Genomic DNA, 23,309 nt, shown 5'->3' with positions numbered 1-23,309 from the left:
TGTTTTTTTTTTTTTTTTTTTTTTTTTGAGATGGAGTCTGACTGTGTCGCCCAGGCTGGAGTGCAGTGGCGCGATCTCGGCTCACTGCAAGCTCCGCCTCCCGGGTTCATGCCATTCTCCCGCCTCAGCCTCCGAGTAGCTGGGACTACAGGTGCCCGCCACCACGCCCGGCTAATTTTTTGTATTTTTAGTAGAGACGGGGTTTCACCATGTTAGCCAAGATGGTCTCGATCTCCTGACCTCGTGATCCACCCGCCTCGGCCTCCCAAAGTGCTGGGATTACAGGCTTGAGCCACCGCGCCCGGCCTTTTTTTTTTTTTTTTTTGAGACGGAGTCTCGCTCTGTCATCCAGGCTGGAGTGCAGTGGCGGGACCTCAGCTCACTGCAAGCTCCGCCTCCTAGGTTTACGCCATTCTCCTGCCTCAGCCTCCCAAGTAGCTGGGACTACAGGCGCCCGCCACCTCGTCCGGCTAGTTTTTCGTATTTTTTAGTAGAGACGGGGTTTCACCGTGTTAGCCAGGATGGTCTCGATCTCCTGACCTCGTGATCCGCCCGTCTCGGCCTCCCAAAGTGCTGGGATTACAGGCTTGAGCCACCGCGCCCGGCTGTCTTCTAGTTATTTTTAAATGTACAATTAAATTATTACCCAAAGCCGGGCACAGTAGCTCACGCCTGTAATCTCAACACTTTGGGAGGCCGAGGTGGGCGGATCACCAAGATTAGCCAGGTGCTGAAGTCCCAGTTACTCCAGAAGCTGAGGCAGAAGAATCACTTGAACCTGGGAAGAGGTTGCAGTGAGCCGAGATCGTGCTACTACACTCCAACCTGGGTGACATGTAATTGACTATAGTCACCCGCTTGGGCTATCAATCTTGTACTGTTTTTATATTCTTCCTTGCAATCTTCCCAGAAGCAGTGGATTTCTGAGGATCAGAGAGGGAAATAGGCTTGCCTGGGGTCACACAGCAAGTTTGGGCACAGCTGGGATAGATTTCCTGGCCAGTGAGGTCTGTTTATTTCCTAACCTTGAGGCGGCTGCATGTCTGTGTAGATCTGATCCTAGTGGTGCTCCAGGGCTCTGAGCACCTCTGTCTCTCCCCTGCTGTTCATCTTCTTTCAGGGTCCTCCTGGAAACCCAGGAATTCCAGGCCTCCCAGGAGCCGATGGCCCTCCGGTAAGAACCACGAGCTGGGAAAAGTAGGAAGGAGAAGGGGGAAGCTTGGGAATTGGAATGGCAAGTTTTGGTCTCTGACAACTTAGAATGTTTCTTCCCCAGGGTCACCCAGGACATGAAGGCCCCACGGGAGAGAAAGGGGCCCAGGTGAGTGACCAGGAGGTTAGGCTGGGTTGGGGATGAGGGTCGGGAGGCAGGGCCTGGAGTCAGGGGCCACAGAGGAGAGAGATGAGGACTCTTAGAATGTGGAAAGGACTGTCTGGAATGGCACTGACCTTATCTTCCTCTCAGGGTCCACCAGGGTCGGCAGGCCCTGCGGGCTATCCTGGACCTCGGGGAGTGAAGGTAGGTGATACCGGGGGCTTGCAGGTAGGAGTGATTTACCAGCTTTGGGTTCAGGGATGCGACGCAGCTCCATCGGAAACTTCTGAATGTGTGGAGAGGGGAATCAGTTGGTCAGGCCAGATGTCATGGGGCTGTGGTTTGGAGCTGCACAGCCAAGGACAGCCTTACAGTGTGGTTGTCACCATGTCACCTTGTTGTTGAAAACAGCTAAACCCATTAGAGGCCGAAAACATTTATTTCTTTTTTCTTTTTCTTTTTTCTTTTTTTTTGAGACAGAGTCTCGCTTTGTCACCCAGGCTGGAGTGCAGTGGAGTGATCTCGGTTCACTGCAACCTCTGCCTCCTCCCTGATTCAAGCGATTCTCCTGCGTCAGCTTCCCGAGTAGCTGGGACTACAGGCATGCACCACCAGGCCTGAGTAATTTTTGTATTTTTAGTAGAGACAGGGTTTCACCATGTTGGCCAGGTTGGTCTCAAACTCCTGACCTCAGGTGATCCACCCTCCTTGGCTTCTCAAAGTGGCTGGGATTACAGGCGTGAGCCACTGCGCTTGGCCCAAGGGTTGTGTTAACCCAAACTCAGAATCACATAATCTATATGCATAGTAATGCTGGGTTAAGCCAAGAGCTGCACCTTGGCTAAATAGAGGTGCAGGGGCATTAGACAAGCTTAGACACACTATGATCAAGGAATTGGCTATACTGTAGCAGGCACAGAGTCTGGCAAGTATCACCCTCAGAGTTACATTGTAGCCAAGCATAGTTACATTTTTTATCTTTTTTGTTTTTGGTTTTGTTTTTGAGACCTGGTTCTGCTCTTGTTGCCCAGGCTAGAGTGCAGGGACACCATCTGGGCTCATCGCAACGTCTGCCTCCCGGGTTCAAATGATTCTCCTGTCTCAGCCTCTCGAGTAGCAGTATTACAGGCATATGCCGCCTTGCCTGGCTAATTTTTGTATTTTTAATAGAGAAAGGGTTTCTCCGTTGGTCAGTCTGGTCTTGAACTCCTGACCTCAGGTGCTCCGCCCGCCTTGGCCTCTCAAAGTGCTGAGATTACAGGCGTGAGCCACCACACCCAGCCCTAAACGTTTTATTTTTTTAGAGACAGGGTCTTCTCTGTTGTCCAGACTGGAATATAGTAGCATAATCATGGCTCACTGCAGCCTTCAACTCCTGTGCTCAAGTAATCCCCTCATTTTAGCCTCCTGAATCGCTAGGACTATGGGCGTATGCCACCAGGCTTGGCAGTTTTATTCGTTTGATCACTCACTGCAGCCTGGAGCTCCCAGGCTCAATCAATCCTCCCACCTCACCCTCCCAGGTAGCTGGGACTACAGGTGCACGTCACCACATCTGGCTACTTTTTTTTCTTTTTTGTACTTTTTGTATAGATGAGGTTTTCCTATGTTGCCCAGGCTGGTCTGGAAATCCCGGGCTCAAGCAATCCTCCAGCCTCTGCCTCCCAAAATGTTGGGATTATAGGCGTGAGCCACCATGCCCAGCTTCTAGTTACATTAATTGACCCCTAGTTGAGTCTAGTTACACTGTAACCAGTCCCTACTCTGTAGTAGTTGAGTCTAGTTACGTTGTAGCCAAAGCTAGAGAACAACTTGCAGCCAAGCTCAGTTACATTGTTTCTCTGTGGCTGGAGACTAACCACATGGGTTGTATTGGATCCAAGTGCATTATCATTGTAGCCACTGAGCTCAGAGATGTTGCAGCCAAGCGCAGTTTTCAGAGTTTGGTATGAGCAGCATCCAGACTTGTCCTAAGCGCTGTCTCCATAGCCAAGCACAGAGTCGCCTTGTAGCTGGCACAATGGGGAACATTCCTTTGCCTTTATAATGAGGTCCAGGCCTGGAATGTTCATCCTCTTTCTTCTGCCAGAAGGAACTGTGGACAAAGCGTCTCCAGGAGATGGGAATCACTTGGAAATTTGGCCTTCCCCGCACACCCCCGCACAGATGACCTTGGGAGGCCTCCAGTGGGGAGGGAGGGGTCTCTGGGGAAAGATCGTTTCTTCTGAAGCTGCCCCTCCCAGCTTCTGCCTAGCATCCTCTTGGGACTATCCTGGCTGCTTTAGAGCAGGGGACCGAGTCTGGGTTCCTTCTTAAGCAGGGAAGAAGCTTGAGAGCATTTTTATTTTTCAGGGCACTTCAGGCAACCGGGGCCTCCAGGGCGAGAAAGGCGAGAAGGTGAGGAGAGAAGGAACTCACCAGAGGAGAGGGAGCCCCAGTCATGGGGTCCTGGTTGTATCCCTTCCCCGAGGCCCTCACTTCTGGCCCCTGTCTCTCTCACGCAGGGAGAGGCCGGCTTCCCGGGCTTCAAGGGCGATGTGGGGCTCAAAGGTGATCGGGTAAGACCAGCTCCAGATGAGGGGTGGTGTGGGTCTGGGGGGCTCGGGGAAGATGGGAAGGGGATGAGCTGGGGCTAGACAGAGCAGGAAGGACAAAAGATGGATATTAAAGACTCTCCTTTTTCTTCCAGGGGAAACCCGGAACTCCAGGTCCCCGGGGAGAGGATGGTCCCGAGGGGCTGAAGGGGCAGGCGGGGAAGGCTGGCGAGGAGGGGCCCCCAGGCTCAGCTGGGGAGAAGGTAAATGACTCCACCCTCCAGCCTCCCACAGTCAAGAGGTCTCCAACCTTTTCCCTCTGCCCTTTGCCCTTTGCCCTTTTATTAAACCTTCAACCTCAGGAGATTGCTACCATCCTTGTCATCTTTAATTCCTCAGCTCAGCATTATAGAGCAATTTAATGCACCCAACTTATGTGTTTATCTCCATAACCAACACATGCAATAGGCATTTTCATCCCATTTTACAGACAAGGAAAACTGAGACTTGGAATGGCTGATTGACCTGCCCAAGGATATGCCCCTAGCAGGCAGGAGCGAGGACTTGAACTTTGTTTCCCTGACTCCCATCCCATTAGCCCATTCACCATGCCCCAGCCAGCCTGACTTTTCCTCCTCTGACCTCCAGGTTGCAATTTCTGACCTTTGTCCCATAACCTCTCTGCAGGGCAAGCTTGGGGTACCAGGCCTCCCAGGTTATCCAGGACGCCCTGGACCTAAGGTAGGAAACTGGGGGTGGAGGTGGAGATGGAGATGGGCAGGATTCAGAGACTAACATCCAGGGGTCCAGGCTGTGGTCTTGGGGGATGAGCTGCCCACCCCAAGGGCCATTGAGAGAATGTAAAATGTGGGCTTTGGCCAGGCATAGTGCCTCATGCCTATAATCCCAGCACCCTGAGAGGCTGAAGTGAGAGGATTGCTTGAGCCCAGGAGTTCAAGACTACACTGGGCAACATGGCAAAACGTTGTCTCTACAAAAACATACAAAAATTAGCCAGATGTGGCCAGGCGTGGTGGCTCGTGGCTGTAATCCCAACACTTTGGGAGGCAGAGGCAGGTGGATCACTCGAGGCCAGGAGTTCGAGACCAGCCTGACCAACATGGAGAAACCCTGTCTCTACTAAAAATTCAAAATTAGCCAGGCATGGTGGCGCATACCTGTAATCCCAGCCACTCAGGAGGCTGAGGCAGGAGAATTGCTTGAACCCAGGAGGCAGAGGTTGCATGAGCCAAGATCATGCCATTGCACTACAGCCTGGGCAACAAGAATGAAACTCCATCTAAAGAAAAAAAAAATTAGCCAGATGTGGCCGGGCACAGTGGCTCACAGCTGTAATCCCCACAATTTGGGAGGCAGAGGCAGGTGAATCACTTGAGGTCAGGAGTTTGAGACCAGCCTGGCCAATGTGATGAAACCCTGTCACTACTAAAAATACAAAAAAATTAGCTGGGCATAGTAGCATGCACCTGTAATCCCAGCTACCCAAGAGGCTGAGACAGGAGAATTGTTTGCCACTGCACCCCAGCCTGGGTGACAGAGGGGTACTCCATCTCAAAATTTTTTTTTTAAAGTGAGCTTTGGCATCAGACAGACTCGGGCTCAAATACCCTCTTACCTGCTACGTGATCTTGGGCAAGTTTCTTGAGCCTGTTTTCTCTGCTGTGAAACAGACGTCCCAGTAATTTCCATCTCATCAATTTGATTATAATAATGTTGATAATGGTGATGATGACAGTGATTATAAAACTGTAGGATCCTTTCATTTGGTGTGATTAAGTTTCATTCACCAACAATATCAGTTAAAGGGGAAAATCATAGAATCATAAAATACACATAGTACATATCTTGAATTAATTATAACTTACAGTCAAATGTACTTATGCAAAAACGTACTTATATAAAAACATAACATTTGTTTGCCAATGTTTTGATGAGTGAGGATACTGATGAGATTCATTTTTCTGCCTAAACTATACCCATATTGTATCACTGATGAGTTCTGTTTCTATAGAGTAGAGGAGGAACCTAAAGACATTTGGGGCTGGGTGCAGTGCTTCACGCCTGTAATCCCAGCACTTTGGGAGCCTGAGGCGGGCGGATCACAAGGTCAGGAGATTGAGACCATCCTGGCTAACACAGTGAAACCCTGTCTCTGCTAAAAAATACAAAAAACTAGCCGGGCGAGGTGGCGGGCGCCTGTAGTCCCAGCTACTCGGGAGGCTGAGGCAGGAGAATGGCGTGAACCCGGGAGGCGGAGCTTGCAGTGAGCTGAGATCCGGCCACTGCACTCCAGCCTGGGCGACAGAGCGAGACTCCGTCTCAAAAAAAAAAAAAAAAAAATACAAGAATTAGCTGGGTGCAGTGGCGGGTGCCTGTAATCCCAGGTACCTGGAGGCTGAGGCAGGAGAATTGCTTGAGCCCGGGAAGCGGAGGATGCATTGAGCTGAGATGGTGCCACTTACTCCACCCTGGGCAACAGAGTGAGACTCTGTCTCAAAAGATAAATAAATAGACATTTGGGAAGATATTTGAGGGCAGAATCCTCCTAGAGTTTCACCTTTTTGCTCTGTTGAGCTGATAGTTATCTCGCCTACATTGAATTTGACAGTTTTTTTTTTTTTCAGTGATTTCCCTTTACATTGACTCCTTTTCCTTTAACTTAGTTTTTTTTTTTGTTTTTTTTTTTTTTTTTTTTTTGGGACGGAGTCTCGCTCTATCACCCAGGCTGGAGTGCAGTGGCCAGATCTCAGCTCACTGCAAGCCCCGCCTTCCGGGTTTACGCCATTCTCCTGCCTCAGCCTCCCGAGTAGCTGGGACTACAGGCGCCCGCCACCTCACCCGGCTAGTTTTTTGTGTTTTTTAGTAAAGACTGGGTTTCACGGTGTTAGCCAGGATGGTCTCGATCTCCTGACCTCGTGATCCGCCCGTTTCAGCCTCCCAAAGTGCTGGGATTACAGGCTTGAGCCACCGCACCCGGCCTTAATTTAGTTTTAATAGACAACTTTATTTTCCTTCCTTTCTTCCTTTCTTTTTTTTTTTTTTTTTTTTGAGGCAGAGTCTCACTCTGTCGCCGGGGCTGGAGTGCAGTGGCCGGATCTCAGCTCACTGCAAGCTCCGCCTCCCAGGTTTACGCCATTCTCCTGCCTCAGCCTCCCGAGTAGCTGGGACTACAGGCGCCCGCCACTTCGCCCGGCTAGTTTTTTTGTATTTTTAGTAGAGACGGGGTTTCACCGTGTTAGCCAGGATGGTCTCGATCTCCTGACCTCGTGATCCGCCCGTCTCGGCCTCCCAAAGTGCTGGGATTACAGGCTTGAGCCACCGCGCCCGGCCTCTTTCTTCCTTTCTTTCTTCCTTTCTCCCTTCCTTCCCTCCCTCCCTGCATCCCCCTCCCTTTTCTTTTTTCTTTTCTCTTTTCTTTCTTTTCTTTCTCTCTCTCTTTTTCTTTCTTTCTGTCTTTCTTTCTCTCTCTGTCTCTCTCTCTCTCTTTCTTTCTTTCTTTTCTTTTCTTTTTTTTTTTTTTTTTTTGAGACAGAGTCTCGCTCTGTCGCCCAGGCTGGAGTGCAGTGGCCGGATCTCAGCTCACTGCAAGCTCCGCCTCCCGGGTTGATGCCATTCTCCTGCCTCAGCCTCCGGAGTAGCTGGGACTACAGGTGCCCGCCACCACGTCCAGCTAGTTTTTTGTATTTTTTTAGTAGAGACGGGGTTTCACTGTGTTAGCCAGGATGGTCTCAATCTCCTGACCTCGTGATCCACCCGTCTCGGCCTCCCAAAGTGCTGGGATTACAGGCTTGAGCCACCGCGCCCGGCCTTTTTTTTTTTTTTTACATGCAGTCTCGCTCTGTCGCCCAGGCTGGAGTGCTGTGGCGCAATCTTGGCTCACTGCAAGCTCTGCCTCCTGGGTTCATGCCATTCTCCTGCTTCAGCCTCCCAAGTACCTGGGACTACAGGTGCCCGCCACCACGCCCGGCTAATTTTTTGTATTTTTTAGTAGAGACGGCGTTAGCCAGGATGGTCTCGATCTCCTGACTTCGTGATCCGCCCACCTCGGCCTCCCAAAGTACTGGGATTACAGGCATGAGCCACCGCACCCTGCCTTTCTTTCTTTCTTTCTTGCTTGCTTGCTTGCTTGCTTTCCTTTCAGACAGGGTGTCGCTCTGTCATTCAGGCTGGAGTGCAATAGTGCAATCATAGCTCATTGCAGCCCCCAATTCTTGGACTCAAGCAGTCCTCCTCCCTCAACCTCCTGAGTAGCTGGGAACCACAGGTGCACATCACCTGACGAATTTTTTAATGTTTTACAGAGACAGGGTCTCGCTATGTTGCCCAGGCTGATCTCAAACTCGCAGCTTCAAGTGATTCTCCTACCTTGGCCTCCCAAAGTGCTGGGATTACAAATGTAAGCCACTGTACCTGGCACAGACTAAGGTTTTAGAAAGTCCTTGTGTGCATGTGTTCAGGACCCTCGAAGAGTGTTGGGGCCAGGTGTGGTGACTCACACCTGTACTCTCAGCACTTTCAGAGGCTGAAGTACGAGAATCGCCAGAGGCCAGGAGTTCAAGACCAGCCTGGGCAACATAGTAAGACCCCATATCTACTAGAAATTTATTTTTAAAATTAGCTGGACATGGTGGCGTGCATCTGTAGTCCCAGCTATTCAGGAGGCTGAGGCGGGAGGATCACTTGAGCCCAGGAGATTGAAGCTGCAGTGAGCTGTGATTGCACCACTGCACTCCAGCCTGGGTGACAAAGTGAGACTTTGTCTCTTAAAAACAAAACAAACAAAAAAAGAGTATAGGGACCATGGAAACCCCAGATGGGAAGGGAGAGTAGAGGGAGCCTGAAATGGGCTTTGAGGTGGGATGCCACCACAGACTGGGTAACTTGGGCGACTGTTTTTTCTGATCTGAACTCAGTCTGCACAGTGAGGTGTGGGAGAGGATATCAGAGCCTGTGATGTCTTCCCCCAGGTGGAGGAACGGTTCCTCCGGCATGGACTGGAGTCAGTTAACAAATATTAAAAAGCACTCACCGTGTGCTAGGCAGTGGGGTATAAGACCAGTGAGCTATGCTACAGTGGGGGAAAACGGTCATTGATTAAGTAAGTCAATAAGGGTCATTTCAGGCCGGGCGCGGTGGCTCAAGCCTGTAATCCCAGCACTTTGGGAGGCCGAGATGGGCGGATCACGAGGTCAGGAGACCGAGACCATCCTGGCTAACACGGTGAAACCCCGTCTCTACTAAAAAATACAAAAAACTAGCCGGGCGACGTGGCGGGCGCCTGTAGTCCCAGCTACTTGGGAGGCTGAGGCAGGAGAATGGCGTAAACCCAGGAGGCGGGGCTTGCAGTGAGCTGAGATCCGGCCATTGCACTCCAGCCTGGGCGGCAGAGCGAGACTCCGTCTCACAAAAAAAAAAAAAAAAAAAAAAAAAAAAAGGGGTCATTTCAATGCAATTGTTCTTGGGAAAACAAAATGGCACAATGTGACAGACAGAGGGTAACTTCGGCAGTGTGGAAGCCAGGATGGTGGCAGAAAGGCATTCTAAGGAGGTGACATCTGAATGAGATCTAAATGGTCAGGAGTGGCTGACTTTGTGGAGACCTAGGAGACGGGAATTTCAGCCAAAGAGAGCAGCCAGTGCAAAGGCCCTGAGGCAGCAATATACTGCTGTGCCCAAGGAACATCGAGGAGGTCAGTTTTGCTGCAGTGAAATAAGAAGGGAGGAGGGGAAGTGAGAGAAGAGAAGAGGGCTGCCTTGTAGGAGGCTGGGGCTGTAGAGACCAAGGAAGCTTCTGGAATCAGTGACCTGGAGATGCCTCAAAGGATGGTATGAGGGGCCAGTTCCACCCACCACTCACTCCTCACCCTCATGTCTTCTTTCTAATTCTCTCCACTCAGGGATCCATTGGATTTCCCGGGCCCCTGGGACCCATAGGAGAGAAAGGGAAGTCGGTGAGTCATGACCAGGGGTAAGGGAGAGGGGCAAACTTGTCTGAGGGAAACAGCATGTGTGGTTGTGTCTGATGATGGGTAGACCCTGAGTGTCTATGTCTATGCCTGGAAGCACTTGTGTGCACACATGCTGTTGTATGCAATGCATGACACATGTAGGTGATTACACATGGTATTAACATGAATATGACCTTAAGTATGTGTATGTGTGTTTCATGTATCTTTCTTTTTTTTTTTTTTGAGACGGAGTCTCGCTCTATCGCCCAGGCTAGAGTGCAGTGGTGCGATCTCGGCCTCCCTGGTTCAAACGATTCCCTGCCTTAGCTTACCAAGTAGCTGGGACTACAGGCGCCTGCCACCATGTCCGGCTAACTTTTTGTATTTTTTAGTAGAGACGGGGTTTCACCGTGTTAGCTAGGATGGTCTCCATCTCCTGACCTCGTGATCCACCCGCCTCGGCCTCCCAGAGTGCTGAGATTACAGGCGTGAGCCACCGCACCTGGCCTCATGTATCTTTCAATATAAATGAGACAGGTTTTGAATGCCGCAGCCTGCAGGCCTGTGCCTGGGTGAACAAAGGCATGAATCTGCATGCACTTTGCATGATGGTGGGCATGAATGTGTGCAAGAAGCTTGTACACATGCGTGAAAGGACATGTGTATACACATGTGTGTGTTTCCGTGCACACTGAGTGATGTGTATACAGGCATGTATTGTATTTGTGTTATGTGTGTATTGTAACAGTGTTAATGAACATTGTATTTACATTCATGAGTGTATGTATACTGCTGTGCTTATCAGGACAAAGTCCTCAGATGAATGTGGGCCTGCATATGTTGACAGTGTATATACATGTGTGCAAGAGATGCATTGCATGATGAGTTCTGTGTCATCTTCAGGCTATGGATTGCCAAACGCATGCCATGATTGCATGCAATCATGTATGCATACTGCACAACTGTGATAAATACATGTCTCTGTGGCCAAAGATGCTTGCACGTTTGGACTCTGTAGATGCAATCATAGTTACAATTGTGTGTTTGAGATCTGTGTGGTTTTGAGTATAAGTTGTATTTGTGTGTATGTGTATGACTGAAAGCCTTGTGAATAAATGTGTGGCAGACAGCTTTCTGGGTCTGTGATTGGGTGCCTTTTGTGTTTGCATCATGCCTTTGCACCCTAATTCTCTTCTGCTTTCTTTCACAATTTATTTTCAGGGAAAGGCAGGACAGCCAGGCCTGGAAGGAGAGCGGGGACCACCAGTAAGAAAATAGAGAGTGCCCCCTACCCTGCTGGGACCTGGGGACAGGGCTGGGAAGGAAAGGTGGTGGAGAGGTCATCAGAGGGCAGGGAAAGGGTTTGGGTTATATCAATGTCCCTGGAGAGAGAGTCACAAGGGGAGGGAACCTGGAAGACTTGGTCTCATCTCCCAGGCTCCCCCACCTCTTCGTATCTGATCTTTGCCTTTTTTTTTGTTCAGGGCTCCCGTGGAGAGAGGGGGCAACCGGGTGCCACAGGGCAACCAGGCCCCAAGGTATGGGATGGGTGGGCAGTCAAGGCCCCCCATGCCTCAGGCTCAGCCAGTCCCTCCCAGTTCTTCCCAGTTGAGTTTGTTCTGGGGCCTGAGTCTCATTCACTCTGTCCTAGGGCGATGTGGGCCAGGACGGGGCCCCCGGGATCCCTGGAGAAAAGGTGAGTGTGTGTGTGTGTGTGTGTGCGCGCACGCATGTGCATGTGTATGTGTGTCAGAGAGAGAGAGAGAGAGAGATTCTGAGTGGAGGTCAAGCCCAAGAGATGAAGAGACATTATAATGCAGTAGTAAGAGCACAGTTTAATTGGGTATGGTGGTGCACGCCTGTAGTCCCACCTACTCTGGAGGCTGAGATGAGAGGATTGCTTGAGCCCAGGAGTTGGAAGCTGCCGTGAGCTAATCACACCACTGCACTCCAGCTTGGGTGACAGAGCAAGACTCCATCTTTAAGAAAAGAAAAAAAGGAGCACAGCCTCTGAAGTCAGAGAGCCATGAGTTCAAGTGCTGGCTCTGCCACTCACCTACTGTGTGACCTTGGGCAAGTCACTTAACCTCTCTGTGCCTTGGTTTTCTCCTCTGTAAAATGGGAGTAACTTCAGTCTCCCAGCCGCAGTGGTGAATAAAATGACTGACTGTGCAGAGAATGCCGTGCCCATGCCTGGCATGCAGTAAGCACTCAATGTGTGCTAGATCCTATTGTCATTATGTGGGGCTCACGGAGTGGGCAGAGAGGCAGGAAGGATGAGACAATGACTTCCGGTTCCATTTCAGGGCCTCCCTGGTCTGCAAGGCCCTCCAGGATTCCCTGGGCCAAAGGGCCCCCCTGTGAGTGAGGTCACCCTCATTGGGGGTTGGGTGGGTGGAGGATGTGGGAAGGGACGAAGCCCTGTATCTGTGCCCCAACTCTTTCCCAACTCATCCGCAGGGTCACCAAGGTAAAGATGGGCGACCAGGGCACCCTGGACAGAGAGGAGAATTGGTGAGTAACCCCTCAACCTTTGATTCCTGATCCTTTTTTCTTGTGTGTGTGTGTGTGTGTGTGTGTGTGTGTGTTTTGTTTTATTGTTTTGTTTTGTTTTTGAGACACAGTCTCACTCTGTCACCCAGGCTAGAGTGCAGTGGGGCGATCTTGGCTCACTGCAACCTTTGCCTCCCGAGTTCAAGCAATTCTCCTGCCTCAGCCTCCTGAGTGGGACTACAGGTGCGTGCCACCGTGCCTGGCTAATTTTTGTATTTTTAGTAGAGACAGGGCTTCATCATATTGGCCAGGCTGTTCTCAAACTCTTGGCTTCGAGTGACCCACCCGTCTCTGCCTCCCAAAGTGCTGTGATTACAGGCATGAGCCACTGCACCAGTGGCCAGATTCCTGATCCTATCAGGTCTTCCCTGTCTCCCCGTCCCCCATCCCTTCCCCCATGTAACACCCCCCACCCCCATTTAATTTTTCTCTCTAGGGTTTCCAAGGTCAGACAGGCCCGCCTGGACCAGCTGGTGTCTTAGGCCCTCAGGTCAGAATGGACTCCATAAACCTCCCTTGTTTTGTACCAGTTGGGGGATACTTAGGGGAAGGCTGGACTCCTAAGCAACTCCCCTGGGCCACCCCAACTCAAGAGGAACCTTCTTCCTCACCAGGGAAAGACAGGAGAAGTGGGACCTCTGGGTGAAAGGGGGCCTCCAGGTCCCCCTGGACCTCCTGGTGAACAAGGTCTTCCTGGCCTGGAAGGCAGAGAGGGGGCAAAGGTGAGACACTGTCCATTAGAGATCTTGGTTGAACATCCAAGATCAACCAAAGGCTCAGAATCAGTCTCATGGGGAAGGGGCCTGAGTCACAGACTGGACGGAGACATCCCCTCCCTGGAGCTTGACTTCCCTCCTCTGCACTCCTGCAGGGGGAGCTGGGACCACCAGGACCCCTTGGGAAGGAAGGGCCAGCTGGACTCAGGGGCTTTCCCGGCCCCAAGGGGGGCCCTGGGGATCCGGTGAGTATCTTTGGAGACCCTCCTGCATGTCCCTTAGAGAAGGAAAGGATGGGGGGGTCAGGGGAGGGATGGGGGAGTGGCATTTGGGGTGTGGGAAATGATGAAAGCAAAAAAATGCTGGAGGGAACTGGGGAGGGCAGACCCCTCAAAGCTCAGTGTCCAGTCCCAGGAGAGAGGTGGGGACTGTGAGCTCCCCACAGAGGAAGACAGGACTTGGGGAAACCCTTGGGAGTCTCTTGACTGTGAATTATCTCCTACTTCAGGGACCTACTGGCTTGAAGGGTGATAAGGGCCCCCCGGGGCCTGTGGGGGCCAATGTAAGTATAACCCCCTGTGCTGGGTGGGGGCAGGGTGGAGGGAACTCAAGGTGTCTTGGAAGCTTGACATTGTCATGATAAAACCCATGATGGAGGCCAAGGCAGGCGAATCACTTGAGGCCAGGAGTTCGAGATCAACCTGGCCAACACGGTGAAACCCTGTCTCTACTAAAAATACAAAAATCAGCCAGGCATGGCAGTGAATGCCTGTAATCCCAGCTACTCTACAGGCCAAGACAGGAGAATCACTTGAACCTGGGAGGTGGAGGTTGCAGTGAGCCAAGGTCAGTTCTGTTGCTCACTGGCTGGGCCGTTGTATTCCTTGGCAAGCCTCAGTTTCCTTGTCTGTAAAATAGCCATGATGAGAAGCCTCCTCTCATGTATGATCACAAACCTCATTGAGATCATTTATCCAACAAATACTTACCTGTGTGTTGGCCACCAACATATAAAAACCCCTTTTCTTGGGCCAGGTGTGGTGGCTCATGCCTATCATCCTAGCTCTTTGGGAGGCTGAGGCTGGAGGATCGCTCGAGCCCAGGAGTTTGAGACCAACCTGGGCAACATAGCCAGGCCCTGTCTCTACAAAAGTATATATATATATATATATATATATATATATATGCCGCCAGGAGGACTTTGGCTTTTGTTCTAAGTGAGATGGGAGCCATAGAGGGTTCTTGAGCAGGGGAGGAATGTGCCCAGCCCCTCAAGTACTCACAGGCACCCTCTGGCCCCTGCAGGAAGGGAACAGGTTAGATACAATCCTGGTAACCACAGAACTCAGTGCCTGGTGACTTAAAAATCCTCCATAAAAGAGAGCTACTACTGGTATTATTCCTGATTCATCACCCTGTTTTCAGGGATCCCCTGGTGAGCGGGGTCCTGTGGGCCCAGCAGGAGGCATTGGACTTCCTGGCCAAAGTGGCAGCCAAGGCCCCGTTGGCCCTGCAGGCGAGAAGGGGTCCCCGGTAAGTGACTTGCCCATCCCATTCTTAGGGCCTCCTCAGGGTCTGGCCCTGCCACATCCCAGGACATGGCTCCTGCAGGACATTCTTGCCCTGACATCCCCCTTTCCATTCCCACAACAGGGAGAACGTGGCCTCCCTGGCCCCACCGGCAAAGATGGGATCCCAGGGCCCCTGGGGCCTCTGGGACCCTCTGGAGCTGCTGGGCCTTCTGGCGAGGAAGGGGACAAGGTGAGGGGCTCACAGAGAGGAAGGGTCCAGGGGAGGATGGGGGTGAACGGAAGCTGGGTCTTCATCCCATTTCCTCTGCAGGGAGATGTGGGTGCCCCTGGACACAAGGGGAGTAAAGGCGATAAAGGAGATGCGGTGAGTGGAGATCCCCAGTGAGGCGGGGTGGGGTAGGTAGCAGAAGAGAGAGGAGGCCAGGGATGTAGAGATCATTCTTCATGGGGTAGGACAGGCCATGGAATTTTCTGCTGTCCAGGGTACCATCTTGATACCTACATGCAACAGAATGTACTTGAGCTTCCTGGAGCAATGGGTCCACAGAACCCAAATGCGGAGAGGATAGGGATAGCTGGAGCTCCCAAAGAACTGGAAAGGCACTGGGGTGTGGGTAACCTCCTTCTCCATTCTTAGTGACATGTCCTTCCCTCTGCCTGTGACTCTGCATGGCAGGCACTGAGGCATCTGATACCCAACTTCTCCCCGAACGTCAGCCCCAGTGTCTTCCATCATTGAGCCAGCTTCGTCCCTGGGTCTTGGTGGAGCTTGTGAGGAAAGGTCCTGATCGCCAGGGCTTGGCTTAGGACAGATGTTTGTCTGATCCCGTCAGTTGGTGGCTGAGAAGACAAGATTTGGGGGGATGTAGCTGTTGCTGCCTGGTAGGGGATGTGGGTTGGGAGGCAGTGATTGATAGCTCCAGTGCCCTCTCTAATCTTAAACCTGAAGGAATTTTTTGATTCCGTTTCCTGTTCTCCCAGGGCCCACCTGGACAACCAGGGATACGGGGTCCTGCAGGACACCCAGGTCCCCCGGTGAGTGTCCCCAGCTTTGCAGTCCTTCTCTGGATCCTTGATGGGAGGGATAGTGGGAGCAAATGACAGTGGAAGTACACTGACTCAATCCAAACCTCAAACCCAACCCTGATCCTCCCTCAGTACCGACACCCAATGTGAACTCACTCCAAGAATTGGAGTCAATCCTAATCCAACCATGTCATCCCTTCAATACCAACACTCTGTATGAACTCACCCTCAGAATCTTATTCAATCTCAACCCAACCATGTCTTCCCCTCAATACCAACACCCAATATGAACCCAACTCCAGATTTGGAGTCAACCCCAACCCAACCATGTCTTCTTCTCAATACCAACACCCAAGGTGAACTTAACCCCAGAATTTGGCACAATCTCAACCCAACCATGTCTTCCCCTCAGTGTCAACACTCAATGTGAACTCAACCCCAGAATCTGGCCCAATCCGAACCCAACTATGTCTTTCCCTCAATACCAACACCCAATATGAACTCACCCCCAGAATTTGGCTCAATCCCAACTCCAACCATGTCTTCCCCTCAATGCCAACACCCAATATGTACTCACCCCCAGAATCTGAGTAAATCTCAACCCAACCATGTCTTCCCCTCAATACCAGCACCCAATATGAACTTGACCCCAGAATCAGAGTCAATTCCAACCCAACAATGTCTTCCTCTCAATGCCAACACCCAGTGTGAACTCAACCCCAGAACTGGACTCAATCCCAACTCCAACCATGTCTTCCCCTCAGTGACAACACCCAATGTAAACTCAACCTCAGAATTTGATTCAATCCCTGCCCAACCATGTCTTCCCCTCAATACCGGCACCCAATGTGAACTTGACCCCAGAATCGGAGTCAGTTCCAACCCAACAATGTCTTCCTCTCAATGCCAACACCCAATGTGAACTCAACCCCAGAATCTGGCCTAACCCCAACCCAACCATGTCTTCCCCTCAGTGACTACACCCAATGTAAACTCAACCTCAGAATTTGATTCAATCCCTGCCCAACCACGTCTTCCCCTCAATACCAACACCCAAAATGGACTCAACCCCAGAATCTGGTTCAATCCTCATCCTCAACCTTGATATGCCCCTCTATATCAATGTTCAATATATACTCAGCCCTAAAATTGAGCTAAATTCTAACCTAAACCCAGCTCTGAACCCCATTTCAGCCCCAGTCTCAACTCTGCTCATGACCTTAACCTCAGTCCTACTCGAACCTTATCTTCAGCCAGACACGGTGACTCATGCCTGTAATCTCAGTACTTTGGGAGGCCAAGGCAGGTGGATCACCTGAGGTCAGAAGTTCAAGATCATCCTGGCCAAAACGGTGAAACCCCATCTCTACTAAAAATACAAAAAAACTTACCCGGGCCGGGCGCGGTGGCTCAAGCCTGTAATCCCAGCACTTTGGGAGGCCGAGACGGGCGGATCACGAGGTCAGGAGATCAAGACCATCCTGGCTAACCCGGTGAAACCCCGTCTCTACTAAAAAAATACAAAAAACTAGCCGGGCGAGGTGGCGGGCGCCTGTAGTCCCAGCTACTCGGGAGGCTGAGGCAGGAGAATGGCGTAAACCCGGGAGGCGGAGCTTGCAGTGAGCTGAGATCCGGCCACTGCACTCAGCCCGGGAGACAGAGCGAGACTCCGTCTCAAAAAAAAAAAAAAAAAAAAAAAAAAAAAAAAAAAAAAAAACTTACCCGGGCATGGTGGTGGGCCCCTGTGATCCCAGCTACTTGGGAGGCTGTGTCAGGAGAATTGCTTGAACCCCGGAGGCAGAGGTTGCAGTGAGCCAAGATCGCACCACTGCACTCCAGCCTGTGTGACAGAAGGAGACTCTGTCTCAAAAAAGGAAAAAAAAAAAAAAAGAGAGAGAGAGAGAGAGAGAGACAGAAAAAAAAAAAAAAAAAAAGCCAGGCACGGTGGCACACGGTTGTAATCCCAGCTACTCCGGAGCCTGAAGCAGGAGAATCGCTTGAACCAGGGAGGCAGAGGTTGCAGTGAGCAGAGATCTCGCCACTGCACTCAAGCCTGGGTGACAGAGTGAGACTCCTCAAAACAAAACAAAGCAAAGCAAAACAAACAAAAACAAACAAACAAAAACGACCAACCAAACAAAAGTCTTATCTTCCAATCTCTTAACCAAGCCCTGACCCAGACCTGTCCTTTTGTGTTTATTTATTACCATACAATAGGAACATATGGCCCTATCCTTAACCCCGACTCTGACCCACTCTTCCAATACTGACCCCAGACCTGAACTCAAACTTTGAATATGACCCTGGCTACAACCTCAAACCCAACCCTAAATTCCATCTGAACACCTTTTGAACCCTGCCCATGACCTGAACCTCAATGGCAAATCTGTTTAACACTTTGACTGTTTAACACTTTGACTCAACCCTTGACTTCATTCCCAAGCCCTGTTCCTTAACCTGGACCCCAACTCTAACTCAACCCTGACCCTCCCTAAACTTAATCTGAATCCTGACATCAACCCTTAACCTCAGTCTTGACCCTTGAGACTCAATCTACCCTAATCCCTGACCCAGACCTTAAATGTGCCCGGGTTTGTATTCTTCCAGGGAGCAGATGGGGCTCAGGGGCGCCAGGGACCCCCAGGCCTCTTTGGGCAGAAAGGAGATGATGGAGTCAGAGGCTTTGTGGGGGTGATTGGCCCTCCTGGACTACAGGTGGGTATCTGGGTTTGGGGGTGGCACCTCTGGTTCTGCCTACCTGGTGCCCCAATCTGGTTCTTTGTACCACAGGGGCTGCCAGGCCCTCCCGGAGAGAAAGGGGAGGTCGGAGACGTCGGGTCCATGGTATGCGCTCCCAGAGGAAGGTGGGAGCGGGAGGATGGTGGCTTTATAGGGTGGGGGCAGGCATTAGATTCATTTGAGGGACATTGTCATTTTAAGGGCCCTGAGGGTCACCAGCATCAAGAGTGGTATCTGTGGTCACTGTGGCCTTTTGGGCGGGGTGGGCTCTATGGTCACTGGATACTAATGCTGACCTTCCACAGGGTCCCCATGGAGCTCCAGGTCCTCGGGGTCCCCAGGGTCCCAGTGGATCAGAGGTGAGAACTCTTGGGGGGCCAGGATGGCTCAGAAATGGGGACACCCATTTCCTAAGAAGAGGATGTTGGGATTCCACTGTCCCACTCCTACCCCTTGCTGTCTCTCCAGGGCACTCCAGGACTGCCTGGAGGAGTTGGTCAGCCAGGCGCTGTAGGTGACAAGGTGAGTGAGGGAAGGCAGGGGCTGCACGGGGGGAAGAGATGAATCTAGTCCTATTGGGCAGGGACATTCTGGGGAGCCCCTCCCTGTCTGCTAGGATGGGACCTTTCCCCACTCTCACTTTGCCTCCTGCAGGGTGAACCAGGGGAGGCTGGAGACCCAGGGCCTCCAGGAGCCCCAGGCATCCCGGTGAGTGACTGTGTGATGTGGTCCCTGCACCCAACTCAGGGAACCCCTGACCCCTGGGCATCTTGGGCCACTTTGACCTCTGGGCAGTCCAAGGTCATCCACTTACTCCTGTCCTGTGGCCATCCCTGATTACCTTGAGGAAGGACACCTGGAAGGTCTCAGATAGGGTTGCTATGTACAGTTCTGCAGGTTGCACACTGCACAAGACTGCATGGCCCAGGAGATAGGTGAGGGCTCAAATCTGAGTCATGAGTCCTAACTTGAGGATGAGCTGCCCAGAGGGAGCCCCTCTTCTAATTTGCTCAAGAGCAGCACATGGGCTAGGCCGACCTTGCACATGACCAGTGGGCACCTAGACCATTCAGATCTTTCACTGTCATAAGTCCCAGCTCCTTCTGACCTTTGACCCTTGGACAAACTAGGCTACTCTGAACCCTGACCCCAGAAAAGTCTCAGACCACCCCATTGCCTGAATCCAAGTATGCCAATCCTTGATGCCTGGAGAGTCCAGACCACTCTGACCTCCGACCTCTTTCTGTAAAGGGGCCCAAGGGAGACATTGGTGAAAAGGGGGACTCAGGCCCATCTGGAGCTGCTGGACCCCCAGGCAAGAAAGGTCCCCCTGGAGAGGATGGAGCCAAAGGGAACGTGGTGAGTCCTGGGGGGAAGTGGGGGCAGACATGGGAGGGGGCATTTGAGTGTACTTGAAGTCCTCCCAAACTTTTTTTTTTTTGAGATGGAGTCTTGCTCTGTCACCAGGCTGGGGTGCAGTGGCATGATCTCAGCTCACTGCACCCTCTGCCTTCCGGGTTCAAGTGATTCTTCTGCCTCAGCCTCCCGAGTAGCTGGGACTACAGGCATGCACCACCACACCCGACTAATTTTTGTATTTTTAGTGAAGATGGGTTTTCACCATGTTGGCCAGGATAGTCTCGATCTCCTGACCTTGTGATCCACCTGCCTCGGCCTCCCAAAGTGCTAGGATTACAGGCGTGAGCCACCGTGCCCGGCCGAGGCTCTCCCAAACTTCTAGCCAGTGATTGCATCCTCTAATTTACTGATCTCATGAGCAACCCCCAGAACATGGATGAATGAATTAATGGGTGGATGGATGGATGAATGAATGAGTGGATGAATGGATGAATGAGTGAATTAATGAATGGACAAGTGAATAACTCAGTGGATGGATGAATATGTGAGTGAATAAATGGATGAACAAATGAGTGAATGAATGGATGAACGAGTGAATGAATGGGTGGATGAGTGAATTTAATTAATGGAAAAATGAATAAATCAGTGGACATATGAATATGTGAATGAATAAATGTGTACGAATAAATGAGCGAATGAATGAATGAGTAAATTAATGGATGAATAAGTAAATTAATAGATGCATGAATGTGAATGAATGGATGAATGAATGAGTGGCCAAATGGACAAACAAGTAAGTGAATGAATGAATGGATACATGAATGAATGGATAGATCCACAAGTGAACAAATGACTGAAGAGATGAGTATGAATGAATGGATAGATCCATAGGTGAACAAAATGACTGAAGAGATGAGTGAATGAATGGATGGATGGATGAATGAGTGAATTAGTGAATAAATGTGTGAATGAAACATAAACGTACAGTGGTTATACATCATTGAATGGCATGAAAGTTGATTTCACAGCGGATCATTCTAACGTTGTTGTAAAGGTTAAGGTTGAATTGGGTCAGATTTGGGGTGGATGTGGGATTTGGCCTTGAGGCGAAGGTTGAGGCCCTTCTTCCACCACAGTAGGGTTTGGGGTGGGTGGAGGTCAGGAAGGGGTTTAGCATCTGTGGGACCTCGACTTGAATCGCGTTGTTTAGAGTGTCCCTTCTCTGAGTGTGTGAATGGATGGATGAATGGATGGATGGATGGATGGATGGATGGATGGATGGATGGATGGATGAATGGATGGATGGATGAATGGATGGATGGATGGATGGATGGATGGATGAATGGATGGATGAATGGATAAATGGATAGATGAATGGATGAATGGATGAATGAATGGATGGATGAATGGATGGATGGATGGATGGATGGATGAATGGATGGATGGATGAATGGATGGATGAATGGATAAATGGATAGATGAATGGATGAATGGATGGATGGATGGATGAATGGATGAATGGATGGATGGATGGATGGATGGATGGATGGATGGATGGATGGATGGATGGATGAATGAATGAATAGACAAATGAATGGCCAGTTTTCTCTGTGAGACCCGAGCTGGGAGGCTGTGAGGAGGCTGCAGTGAGATCATGCGTGCAGCATTCCTAGCTCAGTGCCTGCACCCATGAAACACAAGAATGTCTGCTCTACCAAGCCAGGATTTTATGTTTTGTTCACTAATGTGTCCCCAGAAACCAAATTGTTCCTGGATACAGTTGATCTGTTCCATAAATGCATGATTGCTCCACAATTCAGAGATGTGATTATTAATCATTCTGTGTTCCAGGGCCCCACGGGGCTCCCCGGAGATCTAGGGCCCCCAGGAGACCCTGGAGTTTCAGTGAGTGTGACCCCCTCCCCAATCCTGGCATATTTCCTAATTCTGTCCCCGTTTCCCCACCCCCACAGACCTGGACCCTGACAGTGGAACCAATAACCTTCTTTTGCCCCCCAGCCCACCCCATTTCTCACGTACCCTCATCACCCCTCACAAATCTGTCTTCCCCCTCTGCAGGGCATAGATGGTTCCCCAGGGGAGAAGGGAGACCCTGGTGATGTTGGGGGACCGGTGAGTGGGAAAACAGAGGGTGTGGTGCTGAGATTGGGGGTTGGGGAGCTAATGAGTGAATTGGGGGGCAGGGGAGTAAGCTAGTGGGGTACCCAAGGTCCCTGCAGATGCTCCCGCTTCATCTCTCTGGGGACCCCCAGGAATGTGAGCAGCTTGAGGCAGTAGGTGGGAGGTGGGAGTGCCTGCTGCTCGGGTGATGCTTGGGGAAGGCTGTCCTCTGGTCCTAGGCGTCCTAAAACAGTCAGGCTCAAACAACGTTAGCTGAGACCAAAAGTGGTGTCCTTGTCTCCTTCAGGGTCCGCCTGGAGCTTCTGGGGAACCCGGCGCCCCTGGGCCCCCTGGCAAGAGGGTGAGTGATAAGCCACCTTCTGAATCTTCGGCTTACCTACAGTCCCCACTCACCTTACAGACCCCACTCACCTCACAGCCCCCACTCACCCACAGACCCCAACTCACCCACAGCCTCCACTCACCCACAGCCCCCACTCACCCACAGACCCCACTCACCCACAGCCCCCACTCACCCACAGACCCCACTCACCCACAGACCCCACTCACCCACAGCCCCCACTCACCCACAGACCCCACTCACTCCTCAGACCCCATTCACCTTACAGACCCCCACTCACCCATAGCCCCCCACTCACCCCTCAGACCCTGAGTCAGCCCCTAGACCCCGCTCATTGTCTTTCCCTTCCCAGGGTCCTTCAGGCCCCATGGGTCGAGAAGGCAGAGAAGGGGGGAAAGGTGCCAAGGTGAGTCCCCTGACAAGGGGAAGGGTCCCTGCACTACTCTAGGCCAACACTGGGGCCATCAGGAGAGGGTGGACCTGTGACCACCCCAGGCACCCACTCCCTCCAGATCCCAGATGCTTCTTGGCAGGGGGTCAGGAGGAAGGAACCCTCTGACTCTGGCCCACTCCCTTGCCTGTGTCCATTTCAGGGGGAACCAGGTCCTGACGGGCCCCCAGGGAGGACGGGTCCAATGGGGGCTCGAGGGCCCCCTGGACGTGTGGGGCCTGAGGGTCTTCGAGGGATCCCTGGCCCTGTGGTGAGTGGAGCAGGGCAGGGGCGGGACAGGGTGCATCCAGCCCCTTTCTGCCTGCTCCCAGCTTGTGATCCCATAACCATTTGGAGGGGCTGCCCCTGGTGCATGGTGGGGGTGGTCCACACTAGGTTCTAACAGGGTGCAGCCCACCCCATGTTCTGTTCCATCCTCAGGGTGAACCAGGCCTCCTGGGAGCCCCTGGACAGATGGGCCCTCCCGGCCCCCTGGTAAGAGACTTGTTCATCCCTGAGGTCCTGGCTCTGAGGACCACTCTGGGCACCTAGTGACCACCTAGTGAGCATTGGTGCAGGATGACCCTCACTGACTGTCCATCTGAGTGTCCATACTGCCCGTCTCTACTAACCATCTGCTCTGACCTTCCACCT

At 51.6% G+C, this 23,309-nt stretch overlaps 1 protein-coding gene across 1 annotated transcript in view; it reads left to right on the top strand.

Moving 5' to 3' along the window:
- The window catches only part of COL5A3 (collagen type V alpha 3 chain), a 52,089-nt gene that overhangs the window by 20,801 nt on the left and 7,979 nt on the right, over nucleotides 1-23,309 (top strand). Inside the window, exons 25-57 of the mRNA XM_010373792.2 lie at nucleotides 1,121-1,174; nucleotides 1,277-1,321; nucleotides 1,466-1,519; nucleotides 3,668-3,712; nucleotides 3,820-3,873; nucleotides 4,005-4,112; nucleotides 4,537-4,590; nucleotides 9,768-9,821; nucleotides 11,040-11,084; nucleotides 11,303-11,356; nucleotides 11,470-11,514; nucleotides 12,125-12,178; nucleotides 12,279-12,332; nucleotides 12,808-12,861; nucleotides 12,986-13,093; nucleotides 13,243-13,332; nucleotides 13,596-13,649; nucleotides 14,513-14,620; nucleotides 14,741-14,848; nucleotides 14,930-14,983; nucleotides 15,601-15,654; nucleotides 18,253-18,360; nucleotides 18,436-18,489; nucleotides 18,690-18,743; nucleotides 18,853-18,906; nucleotides 19,039-19,092; nucleotides 19,636-19,743; nucleotides 21,595-21,648; nucleotides 21,823-21,876; nucleotides 22,172-22,225; nucleotides 22,578-22,631; nucleotides 22,819-22,926; nucleotides 23,097-23,150. Coding sequence (XP_010372094.2) covers nucleotides 1,121-1,174; nucleotides 1,277-1,321; nucleotides 1,466-1,519; nucleotides 3,668-3,712; nucleotides 3,820-3,873; nucleotides 4,005-4,112; nucleotides 4,537-4,590; nucleotides 9,768-9,821; nucleotides 11,040-11,084; nucleotides 11,303-11,356; nucleotides 11,470-11,514; nucleotides 12,125-12,178; nucleotides 12,279-12,332; nucleotides 12,808-12,861; nucleotides 12,986-13,093; nucleotides 13,243-13,332; nucleotides 13,596-13,649; nucleotides 14,513-14,620; nucleotides 14,741-14,848; nucleotides 14,930-14,983; nucleotides 15,601-15,654; nucleotides 18,253-18,360; nucleotides 18,436-18,489; nucleotides 18,690-18,743; nucleotides 18,853-18,906; nucleotides 19,039-19,092; nucleotides 19,636-19,743; nucleotides 21,595-21,648; nucleotides 21,823-21,876; nucleotides 22,172-22,225; nucleotides 22,578-22,631; nucleotides 22,819-22,926; nucleotides 23,097-23,150 — 2,160 coding nt within the window. The remainder of the gene's footprint in view (nucleotides 1-1,120; nucleotides 1,175-1,276; nucleotides 1,322-1,465; nucleotides 1,520-3,667; nucleotides 3,713-3,819; nucleotides 3,874-4,004; nucleotides 4,113-4,536; nucleotides 4,591-9,767; nucleotides 9,822-11,039; nucleotides 11,085-11,302; nucleotides 11,357-11,469; nucleotides 11,515-12,124; nucleotides 12,179-12,278; nucleotides 12,333-12,807; nucleotides 12,862-12,985; nucleotides 13,094-13,242; nucleotides 13,333-13,595; nucleotides 13,650-14,512; nucleotides 14,621-14,740; nucleotides 14,849-14,929; nucleotides 14,984-15,600; nucleotides 15,655-18,252; nucleotides 18,361-18,435; nucleotides 18,490-18,689; nucleotides 18,744-18,852; nucleotides 18,907-19,038; nucleotides 19,093-19,635; nucleotides 19,744-21,594; nucleotides 21,649-21,822; nucleotides 21,877-22,171; nucleotides 22,226-22,577; nucleotides 22,632-22,818; nucleotides 22,927-23,096; nucleotides 23,151-23,309) is intronic.

The sequence above is a fragment of the Rhinopithecus roxellana genome, chromosome 8 (assembly GCF_007565055.1).
Source record: "Rhinopithecus roxellana isolate Shanxi Qingling chromosome 8, ASM756505v1, whole genome shotgun sequence".
Classification (NCBI taxonomy): Eukaryota; Metazoa; Chordata; class Mammalia; order Primates; family Cercopithecidae; genus Rhinopithecus; species Rhinopithecus roxellana.
The sequence above is the reverse complement of the archived record's forward strand: the minus strand, read 5'-3'. Positions and strand labels throughout refer to the sequence as shown.